Source organism: Anomaloglossus baeobatrachus, chromosome 5 (genome assembly GCF_048569485.1).
Source record: "Anomaloglossus baeobatrachus isolate aAnoBae1 chromosome 5, aAnoBae1.hap1, whole genome shotgun sequence".
In the NCBI taxonomy this organism is placed as follows: domain Eukaryota; kingdom Metazoa; phylum Chordata; class Amphibia; order Anura; family Aromobatidae; genus Anomaloglossus; species Anomaloglossus baeobatrachus.
Window position 1 is genome coordinate 50432227 of NC_134357.1, and position 19314 is coordinate 50451540.

The following is a 19314-nucleotide window of genomic DNA, read 5'->3' on the forward strand; positions in this document are numbered from 1 at the left end:
TTTGACGGCCCTATCATGAGGTATTCTTTTACCCACCCAGGGATTGCTTTTGGACATCCCAATTGTCTGGGTCTCCCAATGGAGCGACAAAGAAGAAGGGAATTTTGTTTACTTACCGTAAATTCCTTTTCTTCTAGCTCCAATTGGGAGACCCAGCACCCGCCCTGTTTTCTCGGGGTTTTTCTGTTTTTTCGGGTACACATGTTGTTCATGTGGTATGGTTCAGTTCTCCGATGTTTCCTCGGATTGAATTGGTCTTTAAACCAGTTATTGGCTTTCCTCCTTCTTGCTTTGGCACTAAAACTGGTGAGCCAGTGATCCCACTGGGGGTGTATAGCCAGAAGGGGAGGGGCCTTACACTTTTAAGTGTAATACTTTGTGTGGCCTCCAGAGGCAATAGCTATACACCCAATTGTCTGGGTCTCCCAATTGGAGCTAGAAGAAAAGGAATTTACGGTAAGTAAACAAAATTCCCTTCTTCCCCGACTTTTGCAGCAGTGTGGGCTCTCAAAGCCATCTCTGCTTCTCTAGAGGAGATGCATTCCCTCACCAAGGAATCTATGCCTGAGATGGTTGCCTTAACTGCTCAGGCTTCAGCTTTTTCATCCTATGCCATGTCTGCCATGCTAGAGGCTGCTCACCGCACTGCGGTGGCTTCAGCTAATTCTCTTGTTATCCGCAGGATTTTGTGGCTTCGAGAGTGGAAGGCAGATTCTTCTTCCAAGAAGTTTCTTGCTGGGCTCCCTTTTGCTGGATCACGGCTGTTTGGTGAACAGCTGGATGAAATCATTAAAGAAGCTACTGGCGGGAAGAGTACTTCCATGCCACAAACCAAGACCAGGAAACCCGCCCAGGGTAGGAATCAATCGAGGTTTCGTTCCTTTCGTTCCTCCAACTGGTCGTCCTCTAAGCCTTCCGCCTCGCCCGCTAACTCAGCCAAGGATCAGAAATCCAACTGGCGCCCAAAAGCGTGTCCGCAGAAGACCGCAGGAGGTTCTGCCACTAAGGCAGCTTCCTCATGACTCTCGGCCCGCTCCAGCCACGTCCTTAGTCGGCAGGCTCTCCCACTTTGGCGACGCTTGGTTAAAGCAAGTCTCCGATCAGTGGGTGAGAGACATCATATCTCACGGCTACAGGATAGAATTCTCTTCCAGCCCACCAAACAGATTTTTTCTCTCAACTCCCCCCTGCTCCAAGGCCGCCGCCTTCTCGCAGGCCGTGGCGTCCTTGCAGGCAAACGGAGTGATTGTCCCAGTTCCCGCTCAGGAACGGTTCAGAGGTTTTTACTCAAATCTCTTCCTAGTTCCAAAAAAGGACGGTACCTTCCGGCCCATCCTGGATCTCAAGCTTCTCAACAAGCATGTCCGGGTGCGGCATTTTCGCATGGAGTCTCTGCGATCAGTCATTGCCTCTATGACCCAAGGGGAGTTCCTGGCGTCCATCGACATCAGAGATGCCTATCTACATGTGCCAATCGCAGTGTCACATCAGCGTTTGTTACGTTTTGCGATAGGAGAGGATCATTTCCAATTCGTGGCTCTCCCCTTCGGGTTAGCCACGGCCCCTCGGGTATTCACCAAGGTCATGGCGGCAGTGATTGCGGTCCTGCACCTCCAGGGGTTGGCAGTGATTCCTTACCTGGACGACCTTCTAGTCAAGGGTACATCCAGCGCAGACTGTTAGCGGAGTGTTTCGCTCACTCTCGCCACCCTAGCCCAATTCGGGTGGATTGTCAATCTTCCCAAATCCACTCTGACTCCGACCCAGAGTCTCACGTACCTAGGGATGCAGTTCGAGACTTTGCCGGCACTTGTGAAGTTGCCCTTAGACAAACAGCTGTCACTCCGGTTGGCGGTGCGCTCTCTCCTGAGGCCCCGCCGTTATACCCTCAGGCGTCTGATGCAGGTGCTGGGTCAAATGATGGCCTCCATGGAGGCGGTTCCCTTTGCCCAGTTCCATCTGCGTCCTCTGCAGCTGGACATTCTCCGCTGTTGGGACAAGCGGCCTTCCTCCTTACAGAGGTTAGTGGCTCTGTCGCCACGGACCAGGAGCTCTCTTCAGTGGTGGCTTCGACCCCCTCTCCCTGTCCCAAGGGCGCTCCTTCCTGACTCCGTCCTGGGTGATTCTCACCACGGATGCCAGCCTATCCGGCTGGGGAGCGGTACATCTCCACCTCAGAGCACAGGGCACTTGGACTCCGTCCGAGTCAGACCTTTCAATCAATGTGCTGGAAACCAGAGCTGTGCTTCTAGCTCTCCTAGCCTTTCACCACCTGTTGGCAGGCAGGCACATTCGAGTCCAGTCAGACAACGCGACAGCGGTTGCCTACATCAATCACCAAGGCGGGACACGTAGCCGCCTGGCAATGTTGGAGATCCAACGCATTCTTCAATGGGCGGAGGACTCCAAGTCCACCATATCCTCAGTCCACATCCCTGGCGTAGAAAACTGGGAGGCAGATTATCTCAGCCGTCAATCCGTGGACGGTGGCGAGTGGTCCCTGCACCCGGCAGTGTTTCAGTCAATCTGCCGCAAGTGGGGCACTCCGGACGTGGACCTAATGGCATCCCGTCACAACAACAAGGTTCCGGTTTACGTGGCTCGCTCCCACGATCCTCAGGCCTTCGCCGCGGACGCTCGGGTTCAAGACTGGTCCCAGTTTCGTCTGTCCTACGTGTTTCCCCTTTTAGCTCTCTTGCCCAGAGTTCTGCGCAAGATCAGAATGGAGGGCCGTCGAGTCATCCTCATTGCACCGGACTGGCCCAGGCGAGCTTGGTATCCGGACCTGCTCCAACTGTCCGTGGAGATGCCGTGGCATCTTCCGGACCGTCCAGACCTGCTCTCGCAAGGTCCGTTTTTCCGCCCGAATTCTGCGGCACTCAAAATGACGGCGTGGCTCTTGAGTCCTGGATTTTGACGACTTCTGGTACTCCTCCTGAAGTCATCTCCACTATGACTCGGGCCCGTAAGTCTTCCTCCGTCAAGATCTATCACAGGACTTGGAAAATTTTCCTGTCCTGGTGTCGCTCTTCCGGCCATTCTCCTTGGCCATTCTTGTTGCCGACCCTTCTGTCTTTTTTTTTTTTTTTACAGTCCGGTCTGCAGCTAGGACTGTTCCTCAACTCTCTCAAGGGACAAGTCTCAGCTCTATCAGTGCTGTTCCAGCGGCGTCTCGCCCGGCTGGCTCAGGTCCGCACCTTCATGCAAGGTGCGTCTCACATCATTCCGCCTTATCGGCGGCCCTTGGATCCCTGGGACCTTAACTTGGTCCTCACGGTATTGCAGAAACCCCCTTTCGAGCCCCTTAAGGAGGTTTCTTTGTATCGTCTTTCTCAAAAGGTGGCCTTTCTAGTTGCCATAACTTCTCTCAGGAGAGTCTCTGATTTGGCTGCGCTCTCCTCGGAGTCACCTTTTTTGGTTTTTCACCAAGACAAGGTAGTTCTCCGTCCGACCCCGGACTTTCTTCCTAAGGTGGTCTCTCCCTTCCACCTTAACCAGGATATTTCCTTGCCTTCCTTCTGTCCGGCCCCTGTTCATCGCTTTGAGAAAGCGCTGCATACTCTAGATCTGGTGCGTGCTCTCCAGATCTATGTGTCTCGCACCGCTGCGCTTAGGCGGTGCACCTCTTTTTGTGCTAACCACAGGTCGGCGCAAGGGTCTCTCTGCTTCTAAGCCGACCTTGGCCCGTTGGATTAGATCGACCATTTCGGACGCCTACCAGAGTACTCAGGTGCCTCCCCCGCCGGGGATCAAAGCACACTCGACCAGAGCTGTCGGTGCCTCTTGGGCTTATAGGCACCAGGCTACGGCTCAACAAGTCTGTCAGGCTGCCACTTGGACTAGCCTGCATACCTTTTCGAAGCACTACCAAGTACATGCTCATGCTTCGGCAGATGCGAGCTTGGGCAGACGCATCCTTCAGGCGGCTGTCGCCCACTTGTGAAGTTAGGCTCCGCCTACTTCTTAGTTTTTTCTGTTTATTCCCACCCAGGGACAGCTTTGGAAGGTCCCATGGTATGGGTCTCCCAAAGGAACGATAAAGAAAAAGAGAATTTTGTTACTTACCGTAAATTCTTTTTCTTATAGTTCCGTATTGGGAGACCCAGCACCCTCCCTGTTGCCTGTTCGCAATTTTCTTGTTCCGTGTGTTATCACCGGCTGTTGTCGTGGACAGAGTCTCCGGTTGTTCCGGTTCTTACTCGGTTCTACTTGTGGGTGGCTATTCTCCTTCAGCTTTTGCACTAAACTGGCTGGGTCTGCTCTCCAGGGGGTGTATAAGCTCAGAGGGAGGAGCTACACTTTTGAGTGTAGTACTTTGTGTGTCCTCCGGAGGCAGAAGCTATACACCCAATGTCTGGGTCTCCCAATACGGAACTATAAGAAAAAGAATTTACGGTAAGTAACAAAATTCTCTTTTTTTCTTTTTACACCATAAAAGTGGCATAAATGGTTTCAGAAATGCCACCATTGCCATCCTTTTTCACCCACATGCTTAGTAACTCCTGAGAATGTTCAAGCCTCAATATTTTTATTTAAAGGGAACCGGTCACCGTTTTTTGGCATATAAGCTGCGGCCACCACCACCAGGCTCTTATATACAGTGTTCTAACATGCTGTATACAAGAGCCCAGGCCACTGTGTAGAACATAAAAAAAACACTTACCTAATGGTCTTGCTGCAGTGAAGTTGGGCCATATGGGTGTCTCCGTTGCCCGGCGCCGCTTCTTTCTGCCATCTTCGTTCTCCTTCTGTAGCCGGGGTGCATGACGCGTCCTACGTCATCCACACTCGCCGGCATTGAGGTCATGCGCAGGCGCACTTCAATCTGTCCTGAGCAAGGCAAATCAGAGTATTGTAGTGCACCGTTGAGTGTTTATGACGTAGGACGCGCCATGCACACAGACTTCAGAAGGAGAATGAAGATGGTGAAAGAGGCGGCGCCGACACTGGAGAAAAGAGCCAACTCCACCGCAGCGACCGTTAGGTGAGTATTATAAAGTGTTTTTTATGTTCTACATAGCGGTCTTGGCTCTTATATACAGGATTCTAATATACTGTATATAAGAGCCCGGTGGTGGCCGCAGCTTATATGCTGAAAAACCGGTGACAGGTTCCCTTTAAATCTTTCCTATACGCCCCATCACTTTTGTTGTCCGTCCCAATGCTGTGGCGGAGATCCCTTGTTTCTCTCCATTATATGGCTGAAGAGGGAAACCTTGCACAGCGTTAATGGAGTTGCTCCAGTTTGGGAGCATTTTGTACGTTTTTACAGAATGGTGTTTGTGGCTCATGCAATGTTTAGGGCATGCACTTGTGTTCAAAATGATACTATACAATTATAATGTTTTAGATCGGCCTGAACATGGACTCTGGTCTTGTCTTACTACTTGCTTCCAGTTTGGTGATATGTTACATACTCTGCGCAAAACATATTGGGGAGGTTCACTAAACTATGTGCACCAGGACTACAGCTTGTCTCCCCTCCCCAAAAAAAGACTTATATGCCGTAGGTGTTTGACACTTTTACACCTCACTCGGTAAGAGTAGATGATTTGGATAGAAAAGGAGCTTGGCTTAACAAAAAGCAGTGTCTTAAAGGGAACCTGTGAGGTCCCCGGTGCCCTCCAACTCAGCAGCATTCACATCTGTAATGTGTAATGTTATTCACTAATATCCATGTTTAAAAAAAGGATTTAAAAGCTCCTATGCTAATTGGGCCTGTGACTAGTCGGTCTTCTTTCCATGTTCACACCCTGGTGGGCTTGATAACATGATATCCACGAGCTGGCTTCATCGCCGCCTCTTGGAAATCTCGCTCATCCGCATGACTTTGCTCGCTCACATTGAGCCTCTGAAGCCAGGTGTATGAGTCCCGGCTTCAGAGATAAGAGAGACCTTACCCCTTTGAAGATCTTTTGCTCTGATGCTGCAATGCCGAACAGAGATATATGGTAAAATAGAAAACAATTCCAGCAACCGATCTTCTAAAAATCTAGATCCTTTATTTTCAGTATATTAAAATCACAGGGATGGTAGTACAATAATACCAGACAGCCATGGTATCGGAAAAACGGACGCGTTTCGGAAGATTGTCCTTAATCATTGTTTCTGACAAACGATGATTGACGAAATTTTCCGAAACGCGTCTGTTTTTCTGATACCATGGCTGTCTGGTATTACTGTACTACCATCCCTGTGATTTTAATATGTTGAAAATATAGGATCTGGATTTTTAGAAGATCGGTTGCTGGAATTTTTTCTATTTTACCAGCTTCAGAGAGGTGCATTGTGCATGATCAGGAAAGCAGAAGCTGATCTCGTGCAGTGCGCCTCTCTGACGCTGGGGGTCATACACCCGATTTCAAAGCCACGAGCATGCACAAGATTTTCCAGGAGCTGCGGTGACTTTGGCTTGTGGCAATCATATCACTAATGTGATGGGCGAGCGTGCTCAATACACGATCGAGCATCGGGGTGCTTGTGTACTTTCGTTACTCGGCTGAGTATCGTGGGTGCTCGGATGTGTCGTTCGTGCACGATCCAACACGGAGAGCTGGATCTCTTGAGTGAATAAGAGCCGGCACCCCAGTGAGAGCCATTCAGAGACTGCAAGCGGCTCTCATTGGGGTTCAGTCTCTAAATGGCTCTCACTGGGGTTAAAATGTTTGGATGTCGTGTTTTAAATTAAAAAAAATTAATTTTTTTTCCCTCGGAAATGCTGTGTTCATGGCTGGCTGTGTGTGGGCAGAAAACCAGACTGCCCAATAATTGACTTCCATTATACTCGTTACTCGAGTTGAGCCCGTCAGAGCATCTGACGCTCACTCATTAGTTATCAAACCGACATGGAAAGAGGGCCAAGTAGTCTGGGCCACTAATGCCCCATCCACTAGTCAAGACCCTAATTAGCATAAGAACAGTGGAATTTACAAATCCTTATTTTAAATATTGATTTTGGTGAATAACATACAGGGCTGGTTAGGCGGGGAGTTTTGTCATAGGGATGTGAATGCTGCTGCGTTGGAGAACACCGGGACCGGACAGGTTCCCTTTTTAATATGTAATGTAAGGCAACTTTCACACTACGTTTTTTTAACATGCGTCATGAACGTTTTTTTGCTGTAAAAGCGGATCCTGCTTTTACAGCAAAAAAACGCATGCAAACGCATGTGTTACTTTGCAGGATCCTGTCACTTTAAGTTTATGGGTGGGCATTGGAGTCATGTGATCGGGAGTGAGGGGAACTGAACGTGATAGACTGGGAACCGACATCTGACAGTTGCGGAGGCTTGTAACCAAGGTAAACATCGGGTAACTTGCTTGGATACCCGATATTTACATTGGTTACGAGCATCCGCAGGTGCTAGGAGCCGGGCTGCCTGCACACGTAACCAATGTAAACATCGGGTAACTAAGAGAAGCGCTTTGCTTGGTTACAAGTGTCCGCAGCTCTCAGGCAGAGAGGAGAGTGGGCAGAGAGGAGAGTGGGCAGAGAGGAGAGTGGGCAGAGAGGAGAGTGGGCAGAGAGGAGAGTGGGCAGAGAGGAGAGTGGGCAGAGAGGAGAGTGGGCAGAGAGGAGAGTGGGCAGAGAGGAGAGTGGGCAGAGAGGAGAGTGGGCAGAGAGGAGAGTGGGCAGAGAGGAGAGTGGGCAGAGAGGAGAGTGGGCAGAGAGGAGAGTGGGCAGAGAGGAGAGTGGGCAGAGAGGAGAGTGGGCAGAGAGGAGAGTGGGCAGAGAGGAGAGTGGGCAGAGAGGAGAGTGGGCAGAGAGGAGAGTGGGCAGAGAGGAGAGTGGGCAGAGAGGAGAGTGGGCAGAGAGGAGAGTGGGCAGAGAGGAGAGTGGGCAGAGAGGAGAGTGGGCAGAGAGGAGAGTGGGCAGAGAGGAGAGTGGGCAGAGAGGAGAGTGGGCAGAGAGGAGAGTGGGCAGAGAGGAGAGTGGGCAGAGAGGAGAGTGGGCAGAGAGGAGAGTGGGCCTGATCACCCAAGGCTGGTTTCTGGGCATGCTCAGTAGAGCAAGCAGGATCCTGTCATACGTTTGCGTGCAGTATAGTCAGGATGCAGCAATTTGCAGTATTTGGATGCAGCTCAAAAACGCTACAAGTAGCGTTTTTGAAAAATGTTAAAAAAAAACTGCAAGTCGCTGGATCCTCACTATAACGCACGCAAACGCAGGTGAACGCATGTTGACACGAGTCCATTGCAAATGCATTGAAATGAAAACTCATTTGCACTTGTTCCTTTTTTGCGTTAAAAAAAGTTCATGACGGATGTTAAAAAATTAGTGTGAAAGCAGCCTTATGTGCCAAAAAATACTTCAGTTATTGGCAGAAATAAGTCAAAAACCACAGCTGCAGCAAATTTGCAACAGGGTAAATATAGTCAAAAGACCTCAAAAGCACCCAAAAAAAACCCCTTTTTTAAAATTTAACTTAATAGATATAATTAAAAAGCCCAACAAGGACACACAAATTTAAAATTGGATAGTAGGTACCTAAATAGGTCAAGGGGCCGTCACTTTTGATGTAGTAAATGCGATCAATAAGGTAGTAGCAGGGGAAGGACACTAATGATCCATCGCTGTAATCCCACTGAAAAAAGTCGTTTTTCCTGAATAGTTTTCAGATTTGGTGATACCACTCATAAGATAGGTACTCAAAAAAAAAAAATCCTCAAGAAACTGACCCTGATAGGTAGGGACCTCTAGGGCCTATCAATGGAGGGTATGACACAATAACTGTTTTGGGCGTCCCCACCATTCAACATCAGGAAACCGTAGAGCAACCCTATGATGTCCCTGACGGCGCATGCGTCCGAAACCAGTTTTGGGGGGGGGGGGGGGGGAGTTAGGATGGAAGCCCCGATGGAACCAGTGAACATAGTTCATAACGCAGTGCGAAAGGGCCCTAAGGCTAGGGCTACATGTGTTGCGCAACACTGGATGAAATGATACTGTCACAAATATTTCAAAAGGTGTTGAATTTTCTGCAAAATCAAAGCTCAGAAATGGTTGCACAGCAGTGCTGTGGAAATACTTTAGTGCATCACATTTCACTATGTAGCACTAACCTACCTGCTGTTCATTGTGCAATTGTTATAGACGAATGGAATCTACTGCCAAACCGCAACGCTATCGTACTGCAGAAACTGTGCTGGTTATAGGATTACTGCTGTGGTGTATTTTTTATTTTTTTTATGTGAGAACCTTCTACAGTGTGGCAATCCAACTTTTATTGTTTAATGATGGTTGCAGACTGGAGAAATGCTAGTGCACTGCCATGCACCTTCCCTTAACACTAGAAGTCCCAGAGAGGGGTCATTTAACATTTCTACCTTTGGAACCCAGAGACGGGTCAAATGACCTGAAGGATTTTAGCTAACATCCTATAATCACCGACTTTTGTTCTGTAATTAAGGCCATTACTGTCGCACCACAGGAGGATGTTGTTTTCCATTGAGTTTAGCCATTTAATTTCTAGTTAGTTCTATTCAGTTTGGGCTAAGGGTCATTTGACCCTCTTTCAGGACTTCAGTGGGGAGCTCGAAATTTCTGGGACTTCTAGTGTTTAAGGCCTGTTCTAGCTAGAAGGCTAAATTCACAAGTTTGTGTTTTTGATTTTTGCTTGTTTTTTTGCGCTAGTAAATATCCCCAAAAAAATGTGTTTTCTTTGTCGCTCCATTGGGAGACCCAGACAATTGGGTGTATAGCTTCTGCCTCCGGAGGCCACACAAAGTATTACACTCAAAAGTGTAACCCCTCCCCTCTGCCTATACACCCTCCCGTGCATCACGGGCTCCTCAGTTTTATGCTTTGTGTGGAAGGAGGCACACATCCACTCACACATCTCCATTTTAGTCAGCAGCAGCTGCTGATTGTATCGGTTGGAAGAAAAGAGGGCCCCCACGGGGCCCCCGACATGCTCCCTTCTCACCCCACTAAGTCGGCGGTGCTGTTAAGGTTGAGGTACCCATTGCGGGTACGACGGCCGGAGCCTCATGCCGTGTTTCCTTCTCCATCCCTGAGGGCTCTGGTAGAAGTGGGATCCGAAGCGGTCATCCAGGTTCTGGGACCGTGCTCCCTCCGCAGCCCCTGAGGGAATCTGCTGGACAGGAGCTTATCTATCCTCAGGGACAGGGCCCTGCATCCACGAGGTACTCTGCGTCCCCATGGGGACGGTGTATGGAGCGCCTGGTTTCCGGACGCCGCAACTGACTGCTGAATTGTGAAGACTGGGGACTACCGCGCCGACCGCGCCTGCTTGTCGGCCGCGGTATTAAATTTAGTCCCCGGCTTCATCGCGGCCTAGTGGCAAAACGCCCGCCCCCAGGCCTGTCTATCAGAGATAGGGGCGGGACAGCCGACCTGACGTCGGATGTGAGGGCCGGGGCATCCTGTATGCTCCCTCCCCCCTCACTGATCACTGTGGGGACCCCAGATTCCCGCACTTTTCCTAACGCCGCCCATGGCTTCACTCCTCCCCTGAGAGCTCCGGCAGCCATCTTTAGGACATTCTGTCGGTGGAGAATCACAGAAAACAGCTCTGCAGCTCTGGGAGACCAAGGCAGGGAATCTGGAGCACACACACCCCGCTTTTTAGCGGTCGGTAAGCCGCACCGGTCACTCGGTGTTGGTCCCCTTGGGTGCCGGTATAGATACGTATATATATACTTATTTCTGTTCGGCCGGGCTGTATACCCTTTTTTCTATATACCCTCAGTGATCACGCTCCTAGGACACAACAGCATGTCGGCCACAAGGAGCAAGGGCACTAAAGCACAGGGTTTTTTTTGCGACATGTACCTCTTGTAGGGCCATGTTACCTGCGGGTTCCACCTACCCTCACTGTGAGCAATGCTCGACCCCTGTTACGCTTGCTCAGCCGGAGCCTCGGTCACTAGTGGGCCCCTCGGCTCAGGCAGACCCCCCTGCTTCCACTGTCCAGGTGGCAGCGGCAGAGTTTGCAGTTTTTGCTGAAAAGCTCTGAGTCACTCTCACAATCCATGGCTCAGTCTATGGACAAATGGTCTGCCAAGTTGCTGGAAACCCTGCAGTCCAGACCGGTCAATAACACAGGCCCCGGACCCTGTTAGATCGGCGCCTCCAGGTCCCTCTCGGTACACCCCGGCCGGGGTGGGCCCTAGGTCTCACGTGGAGGACTCCTCCACGGACCACAGTCCCAGACCAGCTAAGCGGGCTCGCTTGGAATCTTCCCCGACTTCTTCACGCTGCTCGGGTTCCCAGCTTGAGGACTCTCTGGAGGACGAGGCGGAGGTTGCAGCTCAGGGCTCGGACCCTGATGTTGCTCTCAATCTTGATACACCTGAAGGGGACGCCTTAGTAAATGATCTTATCTCGTCCATCAATCAGGTGTTGGATCTATCTCCCCCGCCTCCACCTATAGAGGAGTCGGCCTCTCAGCAGGAGAAACACCAGTTTCGGTTTCCCAAACATACACGGAGTGCATTTTTTGATCACTCTAACTTCAGGGATGCCATCCAGAAGCCCAGAGCGGTTCCGGACAAGCGCTTTACTAAGCGCCTTACTGACACACGTTACCCCTTCCCCACTGACGTAGTTAAGGGTTGGGCTCAATGTCCTAAGGTGGATCCCCCAGTCTCCCGATTGGCGGCTAGATCTGTGGTTTCGGTTGCAGATGGCTCATCACTAAAGGATGCCACTGACAGGCAGATAGAACTCCTGGTGAAATCCATCTATGAGGCCACGGGAGCGTCTTTTGCCCCGGCTTTTGCAGCTGTGTGGGAACTCCAAGCTATCTCAGCTTGTCTGGCTGAGATTAATGCGGTCACACGTACGTCTGCCCCGCAGGTTGCATCTTTAACCTCTCAGGCGTCGGCGTTTTCTTCCTACGCCATGAACGCAGTCCTAGACTCTGCTAGCCGTACAGCGGTGGCATCCGCTAATTCTGTTGCAGTCCGCAGGGCCATGTGGCTGCGCGAATGGAAGGCAGACTCTGCTTCCAAGAGGTTCTTAACCGGTTTGCCGTTTTCTGGCGACCGATTGTTTGGCGAACGATTGGATGAGATTATTAAGGAATCCAAGGGAAAGGACTCCTCCTTACCCCAGTCCAAACCTAAGAGACCTCAGCAACGAAAAATACAATCGAGGTTTCGGTCCTTTCGTCCCTCCGCCAAGCCACAGTCCTCTTCGTCCAATAGACAGGACAAAGGCCAGAGGAACTCCTATGCGTGGCGGTCTAAGTCACGCCCCCAAAAGACCGCCGGAGGCACTGCTTCCAAGGCGGCCTCCTCATGACTCACGGCATCCCCGAACCGCATCCTCGGTCGGTGGCAGGCTCTCCCGCTTTCGCGACGCCTGGTGGCCACATGTTCAAGACCGATGGGTGAGAGACATCCTGTCTCACGGTTACAGGATAGAGTTCAGCTCTCGTCCTCCGACTCGTTTCTTCAGAACATCCCCGCCCCCCGCGCGAGCAGACGCACTTTTTCAAGCAGTGGGCGCTCTGAAAAAAGAAGGGGTCGTGACCCCTGTTCCCACTCAGGAACAGGGTCATGGTTTTTACTCCAACTTATTCGTGGTGCCAAAGAAAGACGGATCATTCCGTCCCGTTCTGGACCTCAAATTGCTCAACAAACACGTGAGCACCAGACGATTCCGGATGGAATCTCTCCGCTCGGTCATCGCCTCGATGTCACAAGGAGACTTCCTCGCATCGATCGACATCAAGGATGCCTATCTCCATGTGCCGATCGCACCAGAACATCAACGCTTTTTGCGTTTCGCCATCGGGGACGAACACCTTCAGTTCGTGGCATTGCCCTTCGGCCTGGCGACAGCCCCACGGGTTTTCACCAAGGTCATGGCATCCGTTGTGGCGGTCCTGCATTCTCAGGGGCACTCGGTGATTCCCTACTTAGACGATCTCCTAGTCAGGGCACCTTCTCGGGCGGCGTGTCAACACAGCCTTACCGTCGCTCTGGAGACCCTCCAGCAGTTCGGGTGGCTCATCAACTTCCCAAAATCCAAGTTGACACCGACCCAATCTCTGACCTATCTAGGGATGGAGTTTCATACACAGTCAGCGGTAGTCAAGCTACCACTAGACAAACAGCTGTCACTGCAGGCAGGGGTGCAATCTCTGATTCAGACTCGGTCACACCCCTTGAGACGCCTCATGCACTTCCTGGGGAAGATGGTGGCAGCGATGGAAGCAGTGCCCTTCGCAATTCCATCTGCGTCCGCTCCAGTGGGACATTCTCCACAAATGGGACAGGAGGTCGAACTCTCTCGACAGGAACGTCTCTCTTTCCCTTGCAACAAAGACGTCTCTTCAGTGGTGGCTTCTTCCCACTTCTCTATCACAGGGAAAATCCTTCCTGCCCCCAACCTGGGCTGTGGTCACCACGGACGCGAGCCTGTCAGGGTGGGGAGCGGTGTTCCTCCATCACAGGGCTCAGGGAACCTGGACTCCGATAGTCTTCCCTTCAGATCAATGTCCTGGAGATAAGGGCAGTGTATCTGGCCCTATTGGCTTTCCAGCAGTTGCTGGAGGGCAGGCAGATCCGTATCCAGTCGGACAACGCCACTGCCGTCGCATACATCAACCACCAAGGCGGCACGCGGAGTCGTCAAGCCTTCCAAGAAGTCCAGCGAATTCTGCAGTGGGTGGAAGCCACAGCATCCACCATCTCCGCAGTTCACATACCGGGCGTAGAAAACTGGGAAGCAGATTTTCTCAGTCGTCAGGACATGGATGCGGGGGAATGGTCCCTGCACCCAGAAGTGTTTCGAGAGATCTGTCGCCGCTGGAGAACGCCGGACGTCGATCTCATGGCGTCACGGCACAACAACAAACTCCCGGCCTTCATGGCACGATCTCAAGATCACAGAGCTCTGGCGGCGGACGCATTAGTTCAGGATTGGTCGCAGTTTCGACTGCCTTATGTATTTCCTCCTCTGGCAATGCTGCCCAGAGTACTATGCAAGATCAGGTCCGACTGCCGTCGCGCCATTCTCGTCGCTCCAGACTGGTTGAGGCGGTCATGGTACCCGGATCTGTGGCATCTCACGGTGGGTCAGCCGTGGGCGCTGCCAGACCGCCCAGACTTGCTGTCGCAAGGGCCGTTTTTCCATCTGAATTCTGCGGCCCTCAACCTGACTGTGTGGCCATTGAGTCCTGGCTCCTAGCGTCTTCAGGGTTGTCTCAGGATGTCATTGCCACTATGAGACAGGCCAGGAAACCGACGTCCGCCAAGATCTATCACAGGACTTGGCGGATTTTCTTGTCCTGGTGTTCTGATAAAGGTTTTACTCCCTGGCCCTTTGCCTTACCCACTTTTCTTTCCTTCCTTCAATCCGGAATGGATAAGGGGTTGTCACTTAGTTCTCTCAAAGGGCAAGTTTCGGCACTCTCAATATTCTTTCAAAAGCGCCTGGCCAAGCTTCCGCAGGTCCGCACGTTCCTGCAGGGAGTTTGCCACATAGTCCCACCTTACAAGCGCCCGCTTGAACCCTGGGACCTTAACAGGGTTCTACGGGCTCTTCAGAAACCGCCTTTTGAGCCGCTGCGGCTCTTGTTATCGAGGTATTCTTTACCCACCCAGGGACTGCTTTTGGACGTCCCAATTGTCTGGGTCTCCCAATGGAGCGACAAAGAAGGGAATTTTGTTTACTTACCGTAAATTCCTTTTCTTCTAGCTCCTATTGGGAGACCCAGCACCCGCCCCTGTTCCCTTCGGGCTAGTTGTTCTTTTGTGTACACATGTTGTTCATGTTCAATTGTTTCATGGTTTTCAGTTCTCCGAACATCCTTCGGATTGAATTTACCTTAAACCAATTTATAAGTTTCCTCCTTCCTGCTTTTGCACCAAAACTGAGGAGCCCGTGATGCACGGGAGGGTGTATAGGCAGAGGGGAGGGGTTACACTTTTGAGTGTAATACTTTGTGTGGCCTCCGGAGGCAGAAGCTATACACCCAATTGTCTGGGTCTCCCAATAGGAGCTAGAAGAAAAGGAATTTTCGGTAAGTAAACAAAATTCCCTTCTTTCATCAGTCAGCTGGATATAGTTTTCACCATCTGTGTCTTAACCGTTCTCCTCACATGGAAAAACTTTGGAGATTTCCAAGCGTCTTGTTCTACCATCCAGTGAGGGAAAAACGGACCGCAATAGGATGCAACACAGAAGGCTTCAAATTGTTTTGGGTTTTTTATTTTTGTTTTTTTTCATGCATTCTGTTGAAATTTTGAGTTTTGTATTGTTTGATGCATCACTCCCACAACCCTCCAAAATTTGCATATGAAAAGGATCATAGACTAGAATGCGTCCCTTAAAGGGGTGGTCCAATACCAGTAAAGCCTTTTTTATTAAAAAAAAGCTCATCTTTAAGCCCCAACCACTTTCGTAATTGGCTTTATGTCCCCTGATTCACTAAAGGTGATCGCAAAGTGAGCACATCTTCAGTCCACTGCCTTCTCTTTGCCTGAAACAGTCATCAGGGGGCGGTGATAGATGCAGTGTGAGTGATGGAAGCTGTGGGCATTTATAGGTTTTGGATTAGCTCTTTAAAAGATTGTTTAATGATATACTTTTTTTTTTTTTCTTTTCCCCAGCGCTATTATGACTGGCTCTTACAACAACTTCTTCAGAATGTTTGACAGAAACACGCGTCGGGATATCACCTTGGAAGCATCGAGGGAGAGCAGCAAACCACGTGCCATTTTAAAGCCAAGGAAAGTCTGTACCGGCGGTAAGAGGAAGAAAGACGAGATCAACGTCGACAGCCTAGATTTCAACAAAAAGATTCTACATACTGCATGGCACCCAAAAGAGAATATTATCGCTGTTGCTGCCACCAATAATTTGTATATATTTCAGGACAAACTTAATTAAAGATGGCATTTTTTTTTCTTTTTTTTTTTTTTTTTTTTCTTCCAATTTTTTTTTTTATTATTTTTTTTTGGAGGACAAAGTCTTGTTCTTGCATAGTTAAACCCAGTAAGACATTGGACCTCACAGTCCTCCCGGTAAAGAACGTGGATGCACTTCCCTCTGTAGAAAATAAAACAAAAAAAAAAAATAACCTGGGTTTTATTTCAAGCCAGCACTGTTATCAGTGGGGTGCAGGAGAGGGCCCTACATCCATTTCCCAAAGTGCTAACCTGGTATGAGCTTATCCGATTGAGGCTGGTGCTCAATGGTTTTTTTTTTTGTTTTTTTGGTTTTTTTTTTAGCCTTAATACCATTTCATAGACCAAAACCGTTACCACAGGGAAATCAGAATTTCTTATCTACAATTTTTTTTTTTTTTTTTTTTTTTTTATTTATCTGCTTTACATTATTTGGATTTCCTAAAAAAAAAAAAAAAAAAAGGTGCATTGTGTAAATGTCTGCAACATTCCTTCTCTGGCTTTTAGAGGTGAGCAAATCGATGTGCAGGACCCTGGTCTAGCGGCCAGGCCAGTGTTCCATGGCTACCGGATGGGAGTCCTGCAAACCTACCTGCTGGAATCCCAGCACCTTTTCTGATTTCTTGGGTCATTGTATCATGTCGTGCCAAGCCGGCTAGTCAAAAGAGGCTGGGGATGCCAGCGGGTAGGAGAAGGTTTCAGGACTCCCATCCGGCAACACCGGAATAGCGATGTGACCACTGAACCACGGTCCTGCGGATCGATTTGCAGGACTCTAGGTTCCATGGCTACCGGACGGGAGTCCTGTAAACCTCCTACCTGCCGGAATCCCCAGCGCCTTTTCTCAATTCTTGGGTCATTGTTGCAGCGTAAGGCTAGTTTCACACATCCGGCTTTTCGCCGGATTGACGGATCCGGTGCACTCCAGTACAGTGTCATACAGTACAATGGCAGCGCGACAAGCTCCCGTCACATGCTGTCATGTGACTTGGAAGTTGTCGCGCTGCCATTGTACTGTATCACATTGTAATGGAGTGCGCCGGATCCGTCAATCCGGCGAAAAGCCGGATGTGTGAAACTAGCCGAACCCACACAATGTGATGCCAGGTCAGCTAGTCAAGAGAAGCTGGTGATGCCAGTGGGTAGGAGGTTTGCAGGACTCCCATCCGGCGACACCAGTATACTGACATGACCACTGAACCACGGTGCCGCAAATCTATTCGCTCCTCTCTACAGGCCTTAGATATTTTGGCACATATAAAAACTGGGCTTGTGTCTAAACAGTTCTTGGATCTCATTATTTTTTTATTTTTTTTTCTCCCGTGTATTTACTGTATCAATAACCACATTTCCTTGTGGCAACCACTTAATAAAATGACAAGGTATGAAAAAAGTGTTTTAAAATTTGATCTTGCGTATTCAGTCTTTATTTTATTTTTTTTTTTTTCTTTGCTCGCTCCATGGTCACAGCTAAACAATTGCATATTTGTGCAATTTTTAGGATTTTTTTTTTTTTTTTTTGCATGATGCATTTATTCCAAATGCACAGTTGAAGTATGAAGGAAAGTTTCTCCTTTATGGCATTCACCTTCTCTAGAATATTTAACTAAATACTTGATGCTGCATGGTCAGCTACATCAAATTTAAAGGTTTTTTTTTTTTTGTTTTTGTAGAAAACAATGGTTATTCCTGTGAACTTGGGCCCTGATAAATGAGAAAAAATACAGGGAATTTGCACAGTATTATGCAGAAAGGTTATAACATGACCATAATTGACTAATCATACCTAATGTGCATTATTTTATGATTTATATATTTTTCTAGGTTTTTGTTCGTTTTTTTATATATATTTTTCATGTCTTTTTCTGTCATTGCACTTCAACTCAATGTTTCTCTTTTTTTTAATTTTGCAAATGCCAAACTATTTTTTTTTTTCTTTTCCTTTTTTTTTTTCAATCTTCCTATATTTCTTAAAACATCAAAAATTAGCCTCAATGAACAAATGGGTTTCACGGTTATGAGAAAGCTTAACGCTCAAGTCTGTTTCCTAAAACTAAGTCGTAAATTCAGTTTTTAGTAGCGGGAAACATGGACTTGGTAGCAAGTTCCTCCATGATGATGAGATGATGGGGTTGACCTGCAGTCTTTGTGATGGAATCAGTGGTCGGTTATGGTAATATGCAAGAACAAAATATGTACCTCATCCCTAATTATTGTCAATAGAGTGCCACTCGTCAATAAAACCTGAAATTCAGTCTTTAAATTAAAAAAAAAAAAATCATTAAAAGTATGATTTTAAAGGGGGGTAAAAATCTTGTATATTGGTTGTGACACTGTTCAAATGCAAAATTGCGGAATATTTTTTTTTTTTTTTTTTTCTTTTCTCCTGGCCATAAAATCTGACCACGTACATTAAAAGAACGCAAATAGGCCTATACAACAGGATTGTATATATTTGTTCAATTATTTTGACCAAAAAAGTTTAATAAATTTTAAATGTTTACCTGAACTTGTTTCGATGTGGTAACTTTTTTTTTTTATATATATATTAGTTTAGTTTACTTTTTAAAAGGGAATGAGTTGTCAGAAATGACCAATTGTTCTATAACCAATAAATGATAAAAAAAAAAAACCTTTTCACACTGGCCACTAAGCCTAATGGTTGGCTCCTGTTTAATGATGAGAAAGTGTAATTGTTACTATTCGCACGGTATTCAGGTTACTAGTTACCGTATTTTCTTTGTCGCTCCATTGGGAGACCCAGACAATTGGGTGTATAGCTTCTGCCTCCGGAGGCCACACAAAGTATTACACTTTAAAAAGTGTAACCCCTCCCCTCTGCTATACACCCTCCCGTGCATCACGGGCCCATCAGTTTTTATGCTTTGTGTTGAAGGAGGCACACATGCACGCAAGCTCCACAAGTTAGTCGGCAGCAGCTGCTGACTATATCGGATGGAAGAAAAGAGGGCCCATTACAGGGCTCCCGGCATGCTCCCTTCTCACCCCACTCTGAGTCGGCGGTGCTGTTAAGGTTGAGGTACCCATTGCGGGTACACAGGCAGGAGCCACATGCCGTTTTCCTTCCCCATCCCTTACAGGGCTCTGGGTGAAGTGGGATCCTAAACGGTCTCCAGGCACTGGGACTGCGCTCCCTCCGCAGCCCCTGGGGGAATCTGCTGGACAGGAGCCCGGGTATCGTCAGGGACATGGCCCTGCTACTCTGAGGTACTCTGTGTCCCCTTGGGGACGGCGCATAGAGCGCCTGTTTGATACACGCTGCAGCAGCTGCTGGGTGTGTTGGTGCGCCGGGACTACCGCGCTGGCCGCGCTTGTTTGCCGGCCGCGCTTATAACTCGAGTCCCCGGCTTTTGCGGCCTAGTGCCGCATATTCCCGCCCCCGGGCCTGCCAGTCAGGAGTAAGGGCGGGAC

At 49.0% G+C, this 19314-nt stretch overlaps 1 protein-coding gene across 1 annotated transcript in view; it reads left to right on the forward strand.

The window, feature by feature from the left end:
* The window catches only part of PPP2R2D (protein phosphatase 2 regulatory subunit Bdelta), an 86062-nt gene extending 69244 nt beyond the window's left edge, over window positions 1–16818 (forward strand). Inside the window, exon 10 of the mRNA XM_075352259.1 lies at window positions 15586–16818. Within this exon, the coding sequence (XP_075208374.1) occupies window positions 15586–15865 (280 nt within the window). The 3' untranslated portion in view covers window positions 15866–16818. The remainder of the gene's footprint in view (window positions 1–15585) is intronic.
* The last annotated feature ends 2496 nt before the right edge of the window (window positions 16819–19314 follow it).